The sequence below is a fragment of the Otolemur garnettii genome, unplaced genomic scaffold (assembly GCF_000181295.1).
Source record: "Otolemur garnettii isolate 467f Iridium unplaced genomic scaffold, OtoGar3 scaffold00205, whole genome shotgun sequence".
In the NCBI taxonomy this organism is placed as follows: Eukaryota; Metazoa; Chordata; class Mammalia; order Primates; family Galagidae; genus Otolemur; species Otolemur garnettii.
The window spans coordinates 2196519-2218667 of record NW_003852600.1 but is presented as its reverse complement, the minus strand read 5'-3'; the positions used below and the strand labels follow the sequence as shown (position 1 = coordinate 2218667).

The window sequence follows — 22149 nt, the reverse complement described above, 5'->3', positions numbered from 1 at the left end:
CCTGAGTTTCTGTGGATTTGCCTAGTCAGACCATTCCATATAAATGAAATCAGACAGTGTGTGGTCCCTGGTGAGTGGCTTCTTCCCCTGACCTTAGTATCTCCCAGTGCGCCCCTGGTGCGGCAGGCGTCAGTGCGGCTCTCCTGAGCGTGGATGTGCCGTGGTCTGTCTCCCAGTGCGCCCCTGGTGCGGCAGGTGTCAGGGCGGCTCTCCTTAGCATGGATGTGCCCTGGTCTGTCTCCCAGTGCGCCCCTGGTGCGGCAGGCGTCAGGGCGGCTCTCCTTAGCATGGATGTGCAGTGGTCTGTCTCCCAGTGCGCCCCTGGTGCGGCAGGTGTCAGGGCGGCTCCTGATCGTGGATGTGCTGTGGTCTGTCGGCTCTCCTTAGCGTGGTTGTGCCGTGGTTATCCATTCATCCGTGGATGGGTAATTGGGTTGCTTCTATTTCTGGGGTATTATAAATGGTGCTCTATTGAACATTTATATGCAAGTTTTGGTATGTGTATATATTTTCACTTATTTTGGGTTTGTAGCTAATAGTGGAATTTTAGGATTTTCTGACAATTCTGTGTTTAACTTTTTGAACAGCTGCCAAACTGTTTTCCAAAGTGGCTGCTCCAATTTTCATTCCCTCCAGCGCTCTATGAGGGTTTCCATTTCTGCATATCCTCCTCAACACTTGTTACTGCCTGTTTGTGTTACAGCCTCCTGCTGGGAGTGAAGGATTAGCTCCATGTGGTTCTGCTTTGCGTTTCCCTGACGACTGATGATGTTAAGCAACTCATGATCATTGGCCATTTGTCTGTTGTCTTTAGATAAATGTCTATTCAAATCCTTTGCTCATTTTAAAAATCAGATTACTTTTCTGTTGTTGAATTGTAGGAGTTCCTTGCATATTCTGCATGTTAAACTCCTGTCGTATCTATGACTTGAAAATATTTTCCTCCATTCTCTGCATTCACTTCTCATTTTCATGATAATGTCCTTTGAAGCAAAAATGTTTTAATTTTGATCAAGTTCATTTCATTTGTTATCATTTTCTTTTACTGCCTGTGCTTTTGATTTCGTATTTAAGAAACCATTATCTAATTCAAGGTCCCAGGGATTTACTTTACTTTCTTCTAAGGTATTTTAAGTATACAAAGAACTGCCAAACTCCTCTATTTTTACTCAGGTTTTAAAATATATTGTCATATTTCTTTTTAATAATTTAATGGAAATTTAAACTTTTTTTTAAATAATTAAAAAGACAGATTACACAGTTGGAAAAATATTTGTAACACATCACAAGCAAAGGACAACGCTTCCTGGCTTGGCACTCATAGCACAGTGGTTACGGTGCCAGCCACATACACCAAGGGTGGTGGGTTGGAATCCAGCCCAGGCCAGCTAAACAACTCCAACACAAAAATAGCCGGGCGTTGTGGTGGGCGCCTGTAGTTCCAGCTACTTGAGAAGCTGAGGCAAGAGAATCTCTTAAGCCCAAGAGTTTGAGGTTGCCGTGAGCTGTGATAATACAGCACTCAACCAACGGCGACATAGTGAGACTCTGTCTCAAAAAAAATAAAAAAGGACAATGCATGCTAATATTCAAAGAGATAAACCAATAAAATAAACTAATAAATATGAACAATCAAGTCAAATAGATTTAAACAAATAATTTAAAAGAAATAAGAGTAATTCTAACATGAAAAGATGCTCAACTTTATTTATAATAATAGAAATAAAATTTATACTATACCAAACCAATTTTCATGTGTTATATTTTTAATACGTGGGGAAAATTAAAAACGTTGGTTAGCATGGAGAGACAAATGGTCACACATAGCTGGTAGGAATATAAAGATGCAGCCTTAATGGAAGGCTCTGCCTTGTCTACATAGTAACTTGGCCTGCCTGCCCCACAGTCTGTCACTTCCACTCTGACGGATTCTCCTGCAGGTGTTTCTGCAGCGGTGTCTACAACCCTGAATGTTTAGGAAAGTATACATGTCCGTGATTACAAGCCTTTTAAATAAATGGGGATTTATTTGTGCAGTACTTCTTTGGCCATAAAAAGTGGTGAAGCTCTTTATGTATGTATAACCATAAGGAAAATTCTCCAAAATATATTGTTAAATGAAAAAAGGCCTGGCTTGGGATATATGAATGGATTCTGTTTACTTGTATCTGCAGAAAGTGTTTGCTGGTAATGCTGGTTACCTACAAAAGGGAATTTGGATATTTGGAAGACAGAAATGAAACAGAACCGTTTTTCAGTGTACCCTTTTGTACTATCTAATTTTTAAGGCCTCGTGATATATTATCTATTAAAAGTAATGTAAATACACTTAATTATTGATAAGATCCTCAGAAGCATATTTTTATTTGTTAGATAAGAAGAAGAGTTTCTATATTTTCACGGGAAAACTTTTGCAGACTCCTAGACCATGGATGTTAAAGATGCTCTCGTTGCAGGTGGAGGCAGTGAGCACTGCGGTGCAGGACTCAAGTGTCCTGGTGCAGAGGAGCACGCTGGACCTCATCCTGTTCTGCTTCCCCTTCCACATGAGTCAGGTAAAGCATCAGTGCCGATACTGCTGCCAGACGCTCCGGGAGCCGTAGAGCCATGATATGTAGTTATTTTTTAAAAGCGTGTATATTAGATTCTTTTGTTTCATAAATCAAAATGTAGAAAATAAATTCCGTTTTAAGAAATGGAATTCGATGTCAAAAGATTGAAGCAAAAAGGTTCACTGATTGAATAAGGACATGGTGATTGCATGGATTATTTTATACTTTTGTAAAACGTTCTAACCTGTAAAAACCAAGAGGTAAATACTGCTAACTACCTCTGAACATGCCGCGACTCTCACACCAGCCTTCCCCCAGCCACTGTCTGTCCTGCTGCCCCCTCACCTTGCTCGTGTCATTTGTGAGGAATGTCAGACCTTATCAGCACAGGACGTTATTTAAGAGCCATATATTTAATCATGTGACATTCTAAACTACTTTCATTATAAATAACAGCAACTAATTTGACAAATCATAGATGAGGCATTTCATTCCTGAAAATCATTCAGTATCCCCATTGTAAAAGAAGCGATCTATATTCCTTTGAGTCTAAACCTGGATGAAGACTGGTTCAGAGCCCCAGTGCATGAGCGTCCAGAGTGGTGGAGCTGCGTACCAGCCAAAATAATAAGGGAGAATCGAGAATACCCACCTTGGAGAGTGAGTTTACTGCTAAAAAGGCAGTATCAGAGAAGATTACGTGAAGTCTTTGTAAGAACTGCAAATGGCAGATAGTTAAAGTGCGTTTTCATTATGATTGGCCAATTTCTATTGATTATTCAGTTTTTTCTATGTTATGCTATTTATTTAAATTTTTATTTTATTCAACTTTAAGTTGAATTATTAATAACTAAAGGATTTTATGTTTCATTGCTTGTGTTGTCACCAGTTGGGACATAAAGCACCCCCTAGTTTCTGTTTTGAAACCTTCATCCTTAACCAGAAATCTTTATTCTGCCTTTTGGCTTTTCACAGAAGACCCTGGGGGGCCAGTCAGCTGAGCAGTGCTCTAGTATAGAGGTGGCTGAACAATACACAGGATAAGAAAGGGTTTTTAAAGGCTTATGAAGAGGGCAGGGCTGGGTGGCTCACAGGTTAAAGACCAGCCTGAGCCAGAGCGAGACCTCATCTCTAAATATAGCCGGGTGCTGTGGCAGGCACCTATAAGTCCCAGCTACTTGGGAGGCAGAAGCAAGAGAATCATTTGAGCCCAAGAGTTTGAGGTTGCTGTGAGCAGTGACGTCATGGCACTCTACCAAGTGTAAGAAAAATAAATAAAGGCTTATGAAGGAAAATAAAGAAGATCATGCCCAAAAAAATGTATGTGCTCCAGTGCCTAAATATATACTGTCTGGACTTGGGGTTTTTTTTGAGAGTCTCTCAGTCACTGAGGTGTTGAGTGCTACTGCATCATAGCTCACAGCAACCTCAAACTCCGGCTCCTGAGCTTAAGCAATAGCGAGACCCCATCTCTACTAAAAATAGAAAAAACTAGCTGGGTTGTGAGCTATGCTGATGCCAGGGCACTCCACCCAGAATGACAGAGTGAGACTGTCTCAAACAAACAAAAGCCCTAAGTGGAGAGTGGCTCTCCCTGTGAGAGGCCCTGAGGAGGAGGCTGTGGCCAGTGTCTCTGCTCCCCACCCTCCTCTTGCCTGGTCTTTCATGGCCAGCGTCTCTGCTCCCCACCCTTCTCTTGCCTGGTCTTTCATGGCCAGCATCTCTGCTCCCCACCCTCTTCTTGCCTGGTCTTTCATGGCCAGCGTCTCTGCTCCCCACCCCTCTCTTGCCTGGTCTTTCATGTGCAACTTTGGCAAGTACTGACTGGTTGTGACTTCAGAGACCGCATCACCTTCTCCAAAAGTATGCTTGCAATGATGCATTTTAGCAGTGAACAGTCTTTTATACATCTTTTATTTATTTTCTGGAAAGCTGATCCAAATCTCTAATAGTTACACATTTTATTTAGATTGTAATAGAATTTTTTTACATATTAGAAATCGGTAGTTATATCAATCACAAACTAAAAGTGACTTCTTATTATTTTTTTATTCCATTTATTGTTTTGGTTTTGTTTTTCCTAGACAAGAGTCTCTGCCCTCAGTACAGTGCTGTAGCATCACCACTCACGGCAACTTCAGACTCTCTCTGTGGCTCAGGCTGGTCTCGAACCTGTGAGCTAGCCAATCCACCTGCCTCAGCCTCCCAAGTGCTGGGATTACAGGTGTGAGCCACCAAGCCCAGCTATTTTATCTTTTAATTGATAAAATTTGTATATATTTATCATGTACAAAACAATATTTTAAAATTCGTATACATCGTGGCTAAAATGAGCTAACGTTCTTTACTTCACATACCTGTTTTTTACAACGAGAGCGTTAATCTACTCCCAGCAGTGAGAATACATCGTTACTGACTGCAGTTACCATATTGTACAGTAGATCATTCAAATTTATTCTTCCCTTTTAACTACAACTTTGTATCCTTTGATCAACATATCCCACTTCTTTCTTAAGAGGTTTTCTACCAAAGATGAAATATTTGTACTTTTGAAGGTTTTGTGATAATATCTTTAATCTACATATCTGATATTGAATAGCTAGGTCAGCAGTTCTCAAATGCTTAGATTGCAGGACCCTATTACATTCTTTAAAAATATTGAGGTTCTGGGCAGCACCTGTGGCTCAAAGGAGTGGGGTGCCGGCCCCATATGCTGAAGGTGGTGGGTTCAAACCCAGCCCTGGCCAAAAACTGCAAAAAAAAAAAAAAATTGAGGTTTCTAAAAATGTTTGCTTATGTGGATTAGATGTTTATAGTGTATTATAAATTAAAACAAACAAATTTAAAAACATCATTTGACAACCCCAGAGTTTTCATGTTAGCATAAATAACATTTTATGCAAGTAACTATTTTCCAACACTTAAAAAAAAGTGAGAAGCATTGTTTTATATTTTATCCAGTCTCTTTATTGTCTGGCCTAAAAGCACATAGCTGCTTCTGTATTTAATCTATTGTGATTATTTGTTTGGTTAAAGCCTATGAAGAAAATCTGATTTTACACTGGTGTGTAGCTGAACAAGGGAAGAGTATGTCAATACCATTTTCTGTTAAAATGGCATATTCTTCGGATGGTGCTTGTGGCTCAGTGGGTAGGGAGCTAGCCCCATATACCAACGGTGGTGGGTTCAATCCCGGCCCCAGCCAAACTGCAACAAAAAAATAGCCAGGCATTGTGGTGGACACCGGTGGTCCCAGCTACTTGGGAGGCTGAGGCAAGAGAATCACCTAAGCCGAGGAGTTGGAGGTTGCTGTGAGCTGTGATGCCACAGCACTCTACTGAAGACAATAGAGTGAGACTCTGTCTCCAAAAAAAAGGAATATTCTTCTGTGATACTATTCCAGATTTTGTCAAGCCCTAGTTTTTAAAGATTAATTACAATATGGAATCTAAAACAATATCAAAGAAATTTCCATCTTCCACTTCATTGAAGCTCACTGGCTGTCTTGTCCTTGCAGCGGACCTTTCACACATATATGCTTCTGTGACATTGGGACCGGTCATTTAGGAAAGATCGGTTTATTGAATTATGCAGATTTTCCAAATGGTGACACATTTCATTAGGCAGTGATGAACAATCGCATTATTATAATCACTGCTGATCTAATCAGTGAAGAGTTTTAGGTATTAAGGAACATCTAAGCTCTGTACTGGGAAACTTTAAAGCCAATTCATTTCAAAAGAATCATTTTCAATAAATATACAAGTTTTCTGAAACTCAAAATTTTCCTTGGATACTCAAATTTTATTATTTGTAATAATGTCAGTTGCTTTTTTTGAAGTGATGGGCTTGTTTTGTTTGAGAAAATGATGCCAAATTTCCAAGCTGCAATAATCATAGTTGGAGTGAGTCATTCGTTCAAGTAAAAGTGGCATTCTGTGGCTCATAGCTCAGATAGTTGCACAAATGCTTTTCCTTGAGACAACCATCATACTTAAATATAAGTTAGACATGCTTTAATTGTACTTCACACTGAGTAAAACAAATTTTTGCTTTTTCATCAACATTATTAAGTGAAACTTGCTTTTCTTTTCCATTTTGTTTTTCATTTTTATGTAAGTACACAGCAGCAAAAAAAAAAATGCAGTGGTTATGAGTACGGTGGTCCCGCTGCACCACCTCCTCCCAGGCACAGGTGCCAGCAGTTTCACCGGCTGTAGATCAGCGTCAATATCAAAAGGGAGAAAAGGCAAACAGTCTGGGTGTTGTTATGAATATGCATCATCTTATTTGTTATGAATATGCTAGTTTTGTTTTATTTTTTGAATAGCTAGTTTTTACTCTGTGGATCTCCTAAGAGTCTAATTGATACCCAGGAATCTGGGGACCACACTTAGACATTTTCTAGATTAATAGAAGACAGCTCAGTTCTAGAGGTATGTCCATAATTTGTCAGCTGCTATTAATCTATGTTCTGTAACATCTTGGTAATTTTTCGCAAATTTTTTTATTTATTTATCTTGAGACAGAGTCCTAGTATGTCACCCTCGTTAGAGTGCTGTGGCATCACACTCACAGCAACCTCAAACTCTTGGGCTTAAGTGATTCTCTTGCCTCAGCCTCCCAAGTAGCTGGGACTACAGGGGTCTGCCACAACGCCCGGGTGTTTTCTTGTTGCAGTTGTCACTGTTGTTTAGGTGGCCCAGGCTGGGCTCAAACCTGCCAGCCTCAGTGCATGTGGCTGGCGCCATAACCACTGTGCTACAGGCACCTAGCCTTGCAGATTTTTTTAAAGCAAATGAGCTGGGTGCATCGTTTTTGCTTGTAACTCCATCAAGAAGCATAGCCTTCACTGGTCCATGATTAGGGAGAGGGAAGTTCTTCATCCTGCTGGGACACTAACCAGGCATTTGAATTTGACTAAGCCCTTAGGCTGTTTACTAGTCAACTTCCAGCCTAACTTCCAGGATTATATTATAAGGTGAATATCTAATGATACTCTTTTTTTTTTTTTCTTTTCTTTCCTTTTTTTTTTTGACACAGAATCTCACTCTATTACTCTGGGTAAAGTGCCATAGCATCATGATAGCTCACAGCAACCTCAGACTCTTGGGCTCAAGTGATCCTCTTGCCTAAATTTTTCTATTTTTAGTAGAGATGGGGTCTCACTCTTGCTCAGGCTGGTCTCAAACGCCTGAGCTCAGGCAGTCCATCCACCTAGGCCTCCCAGAGGGCTGAGGATTGCAGGCATGAGCCGTGGTGTCTGGCCTCTAGTGATATTCTAAAGATGCAAATTAATTGTCTTCCCTTTTCTTTTAAACTTTACCTCTTTTCACTGAATCTTTTTTAAACATCTAATTAGGACTAGTGGGAAAGAGGCAGGGAAAAAAAGGAATTATTTCTCTTTAAAATATCTGGAACAAAATGAAAAAATATTAAGATTTGTTAAAGTTGATACAAAGAGGTTTATTATATTATTTTCTATATTTTTTAATGTTGAAATATAAGATTAAAAAATTTTAAAAGAAGAAATGAAAGACTTGGAATTGATGAGGATAGTGGCCTTGTAAGGCGTTTACAGTCAGCTGACAGCACTGTAATGTGCAGGATTGACGGCATGTGATTTTCTTGTACCTATCCCATTGTCTTTGTTTTGTGTCAGATTTGTTTCGATTAGATGAGATAAAGAAACTTAAACTGTAAGTTAAAATAATTCAGTTATAATTTTAGCTGTGCGACTGAACGAGATCTCAGGTTACCTTTCTTCCTGTTCCCTAATCTGTAACATGCAGTTCCTGTGTTTGGAAGATCAAATGAGATAATACTGGAGGAAAGCCCCTTCTGTAGCCTAACGCTCTGAGCATATTGCAAGGCATTATTTTTTAAAGAAGAAAAAGGCAGGCTCAGCACCTGTAGCTCAGCGGCTGGGGCACCAGCCACATACCCTGAGGCTGGCAGATTTAAACCTGGCCTGGGCCTGCCAAGCAACAATGACAGCCACAACCAAAAAGAAAAAAATAGCCGGGTGTTGTGGTGGGCACCAGTAGTCCCAGCTACTTGGGAAGCTTAGGCAAGAGAATTGGTTAAGCCAAAGAGTTTGAGGTTGCTGTGAGCTATGGCGGCAGGACACTCTACCAAAGGTGACATAGTGATACTACTCTGTCTCAAAAAAAAAAAAGAAGAAGAAGAAGAAGGCAATGTGCTTTTGTACATAATTAAGTACATAAACATTTTTAACTCTTTCAGGCGACCCGCCCAGACATGATCAGGATCTTGTCCGCAGCCCTTCACGTAGTGTTGAGAAGAGACATGTCCCTAAACCGGAGACTTTACGCCTGGCTTCTCGGTAGGTCTGTGAAAGACGAAGAGAGATTTCCATGTGTGAATAATACCAAGTTGTATTAAATGAAAAAACTAAAAGTTTTTGTGTAAATGAACAATAAAAAGGTAGCTGTTAACTGTGTATTATATGAAGACATTTCAGAAGCTTCTTGGTTGAATCTATTTGAATCCACAAAGTCATGTTATCTTGGACAAGACTTTTTCCCCTTATAAATTGGGGTTATTACACTATAAGTTAGTAGACAAAGAAGGGTCTAAGAATCAAAGTAACAGCACACTGTCCCAAACTTAGAAGTCATCCGAGGAAGCAGGACTAATGTTCCCCACCTGCACCAGCCCTCTCTGAGGCAGCAGGAGAGCACTTGCCCACTGTGGCCTCCTATCCTTTCTGTGCGTGTGTGGCCTGTCTTCACAACTCCTTACTGCCTGCAGTGAGAGAATGCCCAAGCTATTAACTTACCTTGGATATTCTGAGTCTTCCGTTATTTTGCTGTTGGTAAGACTGAGACAACCAAACAACGGGGCAATTCTGAAGAATACTATGATACTGATGTATGAAATTGGTTTCCCTTTATTAAACTATCTAAAATGATCTTTCTTGCTGACATTGAATGGGCTACTAATTGGTAAGTGTTTAGTGCTGTTTTTTAGATATTTGCAGTTTTGGTATTTAGTGAACAGCAGTTTTGGGAATTCCATTTTAATTCACTTTGTGATTTGTTTCCATGGAGGTTTTGATAACAACGGGGCTATCACAGGACCCAGAAGCACAAGACACAGTAATCCGGAAGAACACGCCACTTACTATTTCACTACCTTTTCAAAAGAGTTATTGGTCCAGGTAATGAATACTTTCATTATTCTTTGGTTACTTACCACCAGAATTACAGAAAAAGTATGAAACAAGTCCTGCCTTACTGGAATTCAGAGCTACAGGAGTGGAAACAAGACTCACAAATTCTCAGTGTGACCCTTATAAGCAAATCTGAGTGAAATGGTGGATGGCCACAAGCTCAACCACATGCAAAGTTGGGGATGCTCTGTGTTTTTTCATGACCTTATTAAAATATAGGTGCAGCGAGATGGGTGTCCTGGGCTTCTCCAACTCCCATCAGGTTAAGGTAAAGGAAGTTTCCCTTTATTTGGATTTATATTAAACACTCACACTATTCAAACCACACACAAAATAGTGTGTGTATATAGTTTCAGCTTCTTACCTATCTGCCCTATAAAAGTTGGAACTGTTCTGAAAGATTTTAAAACCCGTGTTATTTCCTAGGAAGCTCTGGGGAGATTTGTGAGTCAACTGTTTCTAAGTGTGGTGGAGCTGCTGTTGTAAAGTCAATGTTAAAATGTTCTATAGATTTATTTCATAATATTTTGACTTCAATTGCATGTCTTCAAGATACTGTAAAACAAAATATATGAACATACGTGGTATCTGAAACATTTTTAAATGAGTGAAGTTATGTGTATACAGTTAGTTTTGAGTCATTAATGGGAAAATAACTGCATACTAGCAGATGCTGCCATGATAACGTGGTGTGGTGTGGAGTCGGTGATCTTAGTAAGTAGAAGCCGTTCATCGTTAGGGCATAAAACCAACCCATGAATAAATTTTTCTCAATTTTCTTTGACTCTTCCACTGGCCTTCTAGTGAAAATTTAAGCACTTTCTCTTCTCTCAAGACAGAAAATACGTTTTTTATTGTTTTCTAGCAGAGGAAGAAGGCCAATCTTAGTCAAAGGGCTTCAGAAAAGCAATATGGGCTATAAATCTCCATTGTATACAGTTACATTGTAAAATATTTTTCTTAAGAAAAAAATCTCTCAATCTGTTTACGTAAGTGACTAATATACTGTTCTTTTTTAAAGGCAATGGTAGGAATCTTACAAGTGAATGGATTTGGAGAAGAGAGTACTCTAATGCAAGATCTAAAACCCTTTCGTATTTTAATCAGCTTACTGGACAAACCTGAGCTAGGTAATACATACTGTCTGAAGGTGTAAAGTCACATGTAATTATTTTGTATTGTTTTGTAATAAAAAATAAGAGTCATTAGGAAAATTATTATATTTTGATGTGGCCTTTAAATATAAATTCTAAGCAATTTCTTACCAAGAAGTTTACTCTTGAAAGTCAGGAAGATACAAATACTGATCCAGCTGGTCTGTTACCCTGTGCTGTGTCTGCAGCAGAAGGTCATTTAAAGGTGCTTTCTAAGCTGCTTTTAATCCTGATCGTTACTGAAATTGAAATGTTTGTGATCTGTCATGGCTAATTTATAGTTCACAGAATTCAAAGACTTGAGCAAAAATATTTGGGTTATGTCCCTTAACTTTCTTCCCCACATTGCCTTTATTCTGTTTGTTTTCCCTTTCTTCATTGTATACTTGTTACATGTTAGATCTGTTGGGAAGTTAATTGTGGCACATGAGACAGAAATTAAGAAAAAAGTCATAAATATTGGCAACAATGACATGAAATCATGACGTATATAATTTCTTCCAATTATCTGCAGATGTTTAGCAAATATGCATGTCAGGCATGGTAGCTCAGGACTATAATCCTAGCACTTTGGGAGGCCGAGGCAGGAGTCTCTTGAAGCCGAGAATTCAAGACTAGCCTGGGCAACATAGCAAGATTCCATGTTTAAAATTATATATAAAATATTAGCTGGGCATCAAGGCATGCACCTATAATCTCACTTATTTGAGAGGTTGCGGCAGGAGGATTGCTTGAGTCTATGAGTTTGAGGCTGCAGTGAGCTAAGATCACATCACTGCACTCCAGTCTGGGCATCAGAGCAAAACACTGTGTCAAAAAAAAAAAAAAAAAACAACTCAGATATACATGTCTTCTTATCATTTCTTAAAAATGAAAAGTTTTAAATATAAAAACAACTTGCGTTATATCAATCACATTGAAGGGCTTTTTTTAGCTATTATACAATGATAGATAATGCTCATGAATCTTTTTATTAAGGAAATTGTCATCTGTAATAGCAAAAACATTTCGCCTTATGCATTTTAGTATTACATAAATTTTAGAATCATATAAATTAAATAACAATAGTAGTAATACAAGTAGCATTTATTGAATACTCATTATATTCTACAGACTATCCTACCCACCTTACAAGTATTTTTCCTAACTATTTTAAAAGAGTCCTGTAAGTTTGGTATTATCTTCATTCTCTGAGGAAACTAAAGGTCAATGAAGTTAAGTAACTAGTCCAAAGTAACAACTTTAAACTGGCAAAACCAATTTCCCTGATTCCATAATTTCTAATGTTAACCTATACCTTAAATAAACATTTTTTCCAGTTGTTTACCGTTTTATTTTATTTTATTTTTATTTACCATTTTACATTAACATTTCAAAATGTGAGCTTTAGCTTCCAAAAAATGTTTTTTAAAAATACTTTGTTTTAGAACATCCTTACTTGGATCAGTTTCCAAATGATTATGATTTTCCAGTGCTAATTAAGTACTGTCTTTTATTTGTATATTTTAGGGCCTGTGATTCTGGAAGATGTCCTGATTGAGGTGTTTAGAACATTATATTCTCAATGCAAAGCAGAACTGGATCTTCAAATGGACCGCCCCTTCAGTAAGGATCACGCTCAGTTAAGCAGGTAGATTATCGAAAAATTAAACATGACAAGAAGAGGTTCTCATTTGTTAATACACGTTCATAAAGTGAGCATTGCTCTGTGCATGCACTCAGGGTAGGTGTTAGTTATAACTAAGTAGGGAATCGTGCAGTCTCAGTGTATTTTCACAATATAAAGTGTCCAAATTAGCTGCCCTGATCTTCCAAACAGGCTCTTACCAGCGTGATGGCAGAACACCACGTTCAAGGCTTAGTTCTTAATGTCACCAGTCTAGAACATTACACTTAGTGCAAAGACACAGGCAGCAGGGAATTTATTTACACTTATCAGACTCACAGGAGACCAACTGCCATGCATTGCTAATGGGAGTTGCCCCAAACAAGGCCATCTTGCTTGGGACACACCATTATTTGTTGGCAGGGGGTGGTGCCCCTTGGGGATGTGACAGACTCAGGAGGCCAAATCATAGTCCAGAGAAGGACAAGCATGGAGTGGAGTGAGTGGACAGGACTGGGGTCTGTCTGTCTTTCGAGGTGTGGTAGTTTCTCTGTCAGGCATGTGTGTATGTGTTTCGGATGCTGGGACAGGCCAAGCGGTGTGACATGGTCACCCCTTGCTCTGCTCAGTGGTTCACACGTGCTGACAGAACTCCAGGTCTCCTCCTTGTTGGGCAGATGAGCGCTTCTCTAGGGTCCTCATTTATTATAATGTGACAAAGCGTCCAAGACTGTGATTTTTTTTACATCGTTTGCATTTCATTGATGTCTCCTTGGTGATGCTTTTGCCCTGGGTTATTTCCTAAAACATGCTTTTATCTATATACTAAAATATTTTAAGACATTTTTATTTCTGATGACATAATCCCCTTCTTTTCATTAAAGATGTTAATGTTAAGTAACCTGATACTCTTGTTTCTTTCTGTGCCCTGAAAATCTCGATTACCATAGAGTATTTAATTAGTCTTTTCTGCATGCTAGTTGTATTTATAATACCACCGTATAAAGACAGTTTTTTTAATTGCTAGGATGGGAGGAAAAAGTAGGCTAAAGGGCTGTCACTTCAAATAAGGAAGTGATTTTTACCTAATGGAATTTCAGTAATAATGACTTTATACAGCAGTGGTCTTTTTTGTTGTTTTTCAAGCTAGGAATAATTTGATGGAAATTGATCAAAATAAATTTAACCTTAAGAAAATCCTGAACAGCACAGGAAAGTAAACAAAATTCTTCAGAATCAAGGCTATAAAAATCAAATCACTACTCAGTTTGTACATGTCAAGAGAAACAGAATTTGATACCAAATTGATAGTCACAGACTCAAAATAATTCAGGAATCACTTCCTGTTCTTTTGTGTTTTTTATTCAGAAATTTTACAAAGCTAATTTCTGATCTTGATCATACATTTGAGTTATGAAAGCTCAAATTTGAAAAAAGAACTGCACACAAAGTAACAGCAGAGTAGCAGCAGGCAGAGGTGGTTGTCCCAGTCTCCAGCGGGCACACTCCGGCAGCGCTCTGCGAGTGTCTACTACCCTCATAGTATTGCACTTAGATTTACATTAGAAGAAGATAAATGCTAATACTTTTTAGTTTTTATTTTTCTTTTCTCTTTTTTAGTAAATTAAGGGAAAATAAGAAAACAGCAGAGCTGATTAAAACTGCCAACCTTCTCTTTAATTCCTTTGAGCCTTATTATATGTGGGATTACGTTGCACGCTGGTTTGAAGAATGTTGTAGGTATGTTCAATTTTTTCATTCATTTTAATTTAGTAACATCCAAAGCTAACCTTTTAATTGAATCTAATGAAAGCATGTTCTTTCATACGTTCGACTACCACTGACACCTGCTACTTATTTACTAGGCATAATCTCTTTCCACCTTGTTACCTTAGGACAGTGTTTTTCAAACTTTTTAATTGCACCACACACTTGAACCTATATAGTTAACCTTCTGCAGCACACTAAAATTATGTTCATTAAAAAGAAGAATAAAGGGCCCGGTGTGGTGGCTCATGCCTGTAATCCTAGCACTCTGGCAGGCTGAGGCAGGTGGATCACTGTGCTCAGGAGTTCAATACCAGCCAGAGCAAGAGCGAGACCCTGTCTCTAAAAAAACAAACAAACAAAAAAAAGTAAAAAAAAATAATATACTCAACTATCCTTTGAACTTCAAAAATAATTTAATTAATGGTCTATAAAAATTTTCATGGCACTCCTGATCCTCTTGCAGCACACGGGTTGACAGTCATTGCTTTAGGATATAAAATCATTGATCATATAATCTTAAAATTGGAAAGGAGTCTAGACATGAGTTATTCACATACTAACATAGATGAAAGGTTTTCCTTCTCCCGTTTATAGCAGCGTAGCTTTTCTTGTTTTAGAGAAGATAGGATATCTGTGGTTGCTACCTTAGCACACTTGCCCAGAAGGATTCCCACTTTGATTAACAAAAATTTCTGGTCACTCTTGTGTTGCTAAAGCCACTGGAACCGTCACGTGTTGTCTCTGGGATGAGTGATAAAAGCCCTTTACCACTATGGACAGAAGCCTAAAGAGTAGTCTGACAACCCTGGGATGCCAGTGAGCCTGATCAGAATGTGGAGGCTAAACCAGACCTCTCAGAACCAAATTAACCTCTCAGTCCTCAGGAACATAGAGTCAAAAAATAAACACGTGCAATCTTAGGATTAGAAGTATTTTAATTAAAAATTTAAACATTACTGCTATACATTAATCTTAGAAAGTTGTTTGCTTACTCATTCAGCAGCTGTTGAGCACCCTGCTGAAAAGCAGTGTGCTGTACACAGTCTCTGTCTCCCAAGACGAGACACGCACAAGATCATTCTCAGTATGAAGCACTTGAAGTTGATGGATGCCAAATAGAGAAATTGGATGTGAGGGTCCAGAGGAACCTGAGTGTCTTTTTGCTCCTGGTTCTGCCTTGGTTTCACCTTCTGCATTCACACATACACACACACACACGTTCACACATGTCCATGCATACACATGTGTACGTACACACACATTCTCACATGTACACACACGTGCACACATACATACTCCCCCACACTTCTCAGCCAACCTGCACACACATCAGTTTCCAAGCTGCCGAGCCCTCACTTATGCTGTTCTTTCTAAGAGCTTGTCTGGTCAGGTCCTGCACAGAGGTCACCACCCTCACTGACTCCCTCCCATTTCTCATCAGGATCAGCTCCTCCCACACAGTCACCTCTTTGCATCTGTTGTCGTGCACTTGACCCTCGTTGGTCAGGGACTGTATCATTCTCTTCCTTTGTGTCTTCAGAGTGTAGGGCAGTGTGTGGTCATGTAGAGTTAATGTGACTTAACATGAATGTTTGGTGGAGGAATGATCTCTACTGCTGGATCAGAAGAGGCTTCCTGGAGGAGGTAACATTTGATCTCTGATGTTGAAGACAGATGGATTCTGAATGTGGAAAAATCAGGTTGGGGAGGAGCAGTAGTTCAGGAGGACAAATGGGCCTTTCTTTAAAGGCTCTGAGGATAGAAATCAATTAATTTTAACTAGAGGTAACATCTGTAGTGGGAGCAGCGGGAAATATGAAAACGTGAGGTCTTTCCAGAACACTTGAGGTACAGAATGGGAGTTGGGGAGAGGCTGTAGGAATGTTGCTGAGAGTTTTTCAGACAGACATACCTGTTCCGTTTCCCTCAGGGAATGTCCCTGGAGGGAATGGATGGAATGTGCAGTCACAGGAACATCACTGTGCATCCTAGTGTTCATGGCCTCATTAGAGTTCATGTCGTGTGTGTTCTCGTGACTTGAGCTATACTTGATAAAATACTGTTGTCCTTTTAGGAGGACCCTGCATGCCAGACTCCAGACTGGGCCTGGGGACAGCAGCGAGCCATCTGAGTCACAGCTGGCCAGCTTCTGCTCACTGGTGGGCTTTGTGTTGGATATAGTTTCTCTGGTAAGACCACCTTGGGGGGGGGGAAAAAACAAGGAAATCTAATAATATAATTAAAATATTTTATGTTAGAGGCAGACCTCATATGTAAATAAATATCATCTTTAAAATTAAATTGATTTTTCCCTTTGGTAAAGCTTTTTTCATAAAATTTTCCAAGTATTTTATCCTCTATCATATATGTATATGTAAAATACATGGAATGTACTTCGTAATTGCATGTTATAAAATCTTAACTGCTTGGTGGTCTGGTGCTGTATTTATGATCATTAACGCTTCTCTCTGTTAAGTGAAGACTGTTGGAAATGTTTTCCCCTTCTGTTTTCTCTCCTCAATTCTTTGCTCTCTCATTTCGAAGCCTTCTAGAAGTATGAGGGTGCTGTGTCAGGTATGACATTCAGCCTGTTTTGTTTTTAACTGATTCCATTCACTATTGTTATACTCTAATTTTAGTAATATAGCAGATAAAATGGGTTATTTTGTAATATATGCTTTTAAGCACTTAAACTGAGAATTTGGGAATAGAAATTTTCTAAGTCATCAATAATAAAATGTCTATTCCATGTTAATGAAGAGCATGATACTTATAAAACATTAAAGATGAGTGAAAAGCATTGTCTTATTTGTGTAGACTAAAACATAAATGAAATACTTTGTGGTTGTACATGGTTTAAAATGTTTTCATTTCGCTTTATTTTCAGGAGACTTACATTGAAATCCAGACAGAACACTTGCCGCAGCTGCTGCTCAGGATGATCTCTGCCCTGACGAGCCACCTCCAGACCCTGCACCTGTCTGAGCTCACGGACTCGCTCAGACTCTGCTCCAAAATCCTCAGCAAGGTCCAGCCACCGCTGCTGTCTGCTGGCACGGGAGGCGCTCTGCACCTGCCAGGAGGGCAGAGCAGCACAGTGAAAGAGTGGGAAGACAGAAAGGTAAGGTCAGCTTCTATCTGTGGTGTCAGACCAGTTACGTTTCTTCAGAGCCAAGCAGTTTCTGTATAAAACCACTGTACCTGAGCATTGAGATCGCCGTGACTCCTCCTTAGATTGAAGTCCTGTGTCCATGGACCTCCTGTGGGCTTTGTGGTTTAACTGCTATGTCAGTACTTTCCCACACAAGTGTAACGTGAATAATATGGGTGATGTTACATTTTCTGGTAGCCACATTAAAAAAAGATAAAAATAAACAGGTGAAATTAATTTTAACTTATTTAACCTGATAAAACCAGTATATTATTATTTCAGCATGTGATCTATATAAAATTGATGTCATATAAAAAAATTCATGAGCTAGTTTACATTCTGTGTTTGCACTTTCAAATTCTAATGTCTACTTTATTCATAATAGCATATCATTTCAATGCTAATTTTTATCATAAAATTTATACATGAAAAGTTAGAGTCATGGACACAAATTGTTCTAAACATACTTAAAAGTTTCCTAAGAAATAAATTAAGTATCTATTTTTAAATTTAAATTAAATTAAATTAAAAATTGAGGGTGATGCCTGTGGCTCTGTGAGTGGGGTGTCAGCCTCATGTACTGAGGGTGGTGAGTTCAAACACAGCCCCAGCCAAACTGCAACAACAAAAAATAAAAATAAACTTAGTAAAAAAAAATTTAGTTCCTCACATCAGACACATCACATTCAAGTACTTAGCATCCACATGTGGCTACTGGCGACTCTATTGGACAGGAGGTGTAGACTTTGCTGGTCATTCTCATATACACCAAATACTTGACATGCAGTTCTTAAAATCCAGAATCGTTTTACTCTCCTCAGTCATCCAAATGCCTAAGACTTTATAAAGTTGAACAGAATTAACCTTCTAGAATAATTTTTATGTCTGACACTAGTAATATACTTAAACATCTTCTAAACGTTAAAAAGTTTAAAAGTTAATAATTTAAACACTTTCAGGTTTATAATATTAAAAATATTTTAGCAAATATGACTGAGACAGTAAATTGAATTATATAATAATTAAATTGAACTTAAGAACAATGACACTATGATAAAATGAAGAATTAAAAATTTATACAATATCGTGTTTTTATATTACCCAAATCCTGGGGTTGTATAATTGCCCTTACTTTTTTTTAAGTTGTTTCTCCCCCCCAGATAGGCAAAATGTCAGTTTTAACCCTAAAGCCTCCCTCTTGTTCCACTACATGTATTGCTTGCCCTTCATGAATGAGAGGAACCAGCCGATCTGAGTCAGTTTCAGTGTGTCCCAGGAGTGCCCTGCACTGACTTCTCTAGTTTCTTATTTCCTACCAACCTGCTTTTTATTTGTGATATATATTATTTCTACTCTTATTGGAAAATTTATTTTATTGCATTTAAATTATGCTCTTAGGGTTTTCATTGAAATACAAATAAAACAGGTATTTACTGATATTGAACCTTAGGTTTCTGTTTGAATGAGACTCCTGGGAATGGAAAAGAAGGCGTTCACCTTCTTTCAGTGGTTCCTCTCCAGTGTGGAGACTGACTGTGTAAAACATACCTGGGGTCCCTTATTGATGTTACAGATAAGGTCAGTGGGACCAACCACTCATATCAACTAACAGACAAGTAATTAATGTACCTCTTAGGAGCTAATACAAGCAGTGGGGAGGGGAGCGCGGTAGTGGGACTGATGGGAGGTCACAGTGTATGGCACACCTCCTGGGGTCAGGACACAACTATAAGGGGGACTTTCACAAATGCAGTCAGTGTAACCTAATTCTTTGTACCCTCATTGAATCCTAAACAATAAACAAGAATTAATGTGCCTCTTTAGAATGTAATGTTCCACCAACTTTGGAGTCTGCATTTTTCCTTCTGTCTGTCTCATTATCTTGCACTGTTCAGGGCTGTATATACTTTTTCTTCTTCTTACTAAAGTGCAATGTTATCTTTATTGAGGCATTTGAAAATTGATCATATTTAAATGCTGAGAGGGTTTGCTACATTACATTTTTGGAAAGCATAAGTTGAGGAATAATTCTTTTTTTTTTTTTTGAGACAGAGTCTTATTTTGTCGCCCTCGGTAGAGTGCTGTGCCATCACAGCTCACAGCAACCTCCAGCTCTTGGGCTTGGGCGATTCTGTTCTCTGAGCCTCCCGAGTAGCCGGGACTATAGGAGCCTGCCGCGACACCGAGCTATTTTTTGTTGTAATTTGGTCAGGGCTGGGTTTAAACCCACCACCCTCACTATATGGGGCCTGCGCCCTACTCACTGAACCACAGGCACCGCCTGAGGAATAATTCTTTAAAACATTATAAGCCTGATTTAAATCTGTGCATCTGGTACATATAAATCATTATAGAATCGATATGTTGGACATCTGTCCTCAAAAGCCTCAACATAGTTTCTTTCTGCTTCTTAGACATCTTATTATAAAGTAATTTGAAATACTATCATATAAATAATCCACACAACTAAATATGTTAATGTATGCAAATTCAACTGAATTTATAGCTTGAATTCTATTAACGTAATATCTATTGTTATGATTCTTATTTGTAAAAGTATTAATGCAAAAATAAATGTACAGTAAAAACTCATAGTTTTATCATTTAAAGATTTAAGGTCTTTTTTTTAAAAACATGCATGCTTTTAGTTGGTTGCTAACCTTTTTGAAAGAAAACAATTGAAAAATAAGTTTAATTCTGATAACTACCTTTCAAATTTGGCATTATATAATGTGAAAAGTTGTGCTATTATAGATATAGTGATGAAAAGAATGAAGTCAAGAATGACCTCATCTGGACGGGGCCAAGGTGTTGAACTAGAAACAGTCCACACACACTGCATTCAAGGAGAGGATTGAAAGTTGCAGGTGGGATGGGCACCTGTAGCACAGTGGTTACAGTGCCAGCCACATATACCAAGGCTGGCGGGTTTGAACCCAGCCCAGGCCAGCTAAAAAACAATGACAACTGCAACAAAAAATAGCCAGGCATTGTGGCAGGCGCTTATAGTCCCAGCTACTTGGGAGGCTGAAGCAAGAGAATCGCTTGAGCCCAAGAGTTTGAGGTTGCTGTGAGCTGTAATGCCACAGCACTCTACCAAGGGCGATATAGTGAGACTGTGTCTAAAAAAGAAAAAAAAGTTGTAGGTGGATTCCCACCTATGAATAGGCCTTCTTGGAGAGAGCATTGTGAATCATCAAAGAAGTGACGGGGGACATTCTAAAGTGAAGGGGAAGGTGACAGGGTGATCCAGTCAGCATGATTGGAAGGTACCAGAGGGAAGGCTAAGAGGACAGAATGCCAGGGCACGGCCCCCATGGACATCCAGGCTTGAACTGTGAAGGGGCCCTCACTATACCAGAGACCACAGTGCTGCTGTGAGTGTGTGCAGGACCCTGCTCAGGGAGCAGGGAAAGAGGGCACCTGGGGCTCCTGTGTCCACATGGCTGTGACTGATGCCTTTTCGAGTTCTCAGGTCCAGAGAACCAGGTCTGCACAGGGCTCAGCTTTACGGTAGCTGTCTCAGTACTGCCCTGGCCACACAGGGGGAGCAGGCACCCCCTGACTGTGAGCTAAGCACCCCCCAACAGGGCATTTGAGTAGAACTGGTGCCAACCACATCATCTGAGAAGCCCTAGGTGACTGCCTCTGGGGGAGCTGGACAAAGAGAGAGACAGAGGCCCAGTGGCCCCACAGCCCTGTTCCAACAACTCCCACACTGCTCCTCAACCCTGGCCCTGCCCCCAGCCCCACCCTGATAGCACCTGAACTGCCCTTCAAACCTGTGGCTCCTATCTGCTGCCTCAGGTAAACCGCCCCATGGGCCTGTGCCTGACTCACCTCAAGCCACCATTGCACTGGGCCCAGTTAGGACAGACACCTGCAGCCTGACACCCACCACCACTAATTAGAGAACCTCATCCAGCTGCCACTGTCAACACCACCTATACACACAGGCACCGATCTCCCACAACCTGGGGAGCAACCCCAACTCTGCATAGAGGGTGTCCAGTGCTGGCTTGGATTTGGAAGTTGCTGGGGAGCAGGACAGCACAGAGCAGTTGTATTTCACCCTCTCTTCTTGAGGGCCAGTATTCTGCATTCCAAAGCAGGTGCCAAAGCACCAGCTAGGACCTCTCTTTCTCTAGTTCCCAGCAAAGGAGAACGACTACAGCAAACCTGTCTGCCCCAAGCTGGCAGAAGAGGTTTCAAAGGGGAAGAAACCAGCAGAAGAACCCTGGCAACATGAAAAACACTCCAAAGGGGTCACAATAGACCTATAGCAACAGCTCCAACCGGAAGGAAATTGCTGAGATGTCAGAAATGGAATTCAGTATCTGGATAGCAAATAAGAGGAGTGGGATTGAAGAGAAAGTTGAAAACAAATGCAAAGAAGCAAAAAAAGAATTTAGGATTCAGTGAGAAAATGAAGAGTCACTGATGAGAAAGGCAGTATAATGGAGCTTATAGAAATGAAAGAGTCATTTAGAGAATTTTAAAATATAGCAGAAAGCTTCATAACTGGCCAGACCACCCAGAAGAAGGACTCCCGGAGCTTGAAAACAAGGCTCTCAGACTAATCCACTCAGCGAAAGATGCAGAGAAAGGAAAAGGGGAAGAAACAGTCACTCAGGGAACATGGGACTGTGTGACATGAACCAGCGTGCACATTGTAAGGGTCTCCACTCAGGGAACATGGGACTGTGTGACATGAACCAGCG

General features: G+C 39.7%; 1 protein-coding gene across 1 annotated transcript in view; it reads left to right on the top strand.

The window, feature by feature from the left end:
• DOPEY1 (dopey family member 1) overlaps window positions 1-22149 on the top strand; it is a 114578-nt gene that overhangs the window by 34818 nt on the left and 57611 nt on the right. The window contains exons 6-13 of the mRNA XM_023507792.1: window positions 2457-2555; window positions 8799-8898; window positions 9626-9735; window positions 10769-10877; window positions 12411-12531; window positions 14128-14247; window positions 16352-16466; window positions 17165-17398. Coding sequence (XP_023363560.1) covers window positions 2457-2555; window positions 8799-8898; window positions 9626-9735; window positions 10769-10877; window positions 12411-12531; window positions 14128-14247; window positions 16352-16466; window positions 17165-17398 — 1008 coding nt within the window. The remainder of the gene's footprint in view (window positions 1-2456; window positions 2556-8798; window positions 8899-9625; window positions 9736-10768; window positions 10878-12410; window positions 12532-14127; window positions 14248-16351; window positions 16467-17164; window positions 17399-22149) is intronic.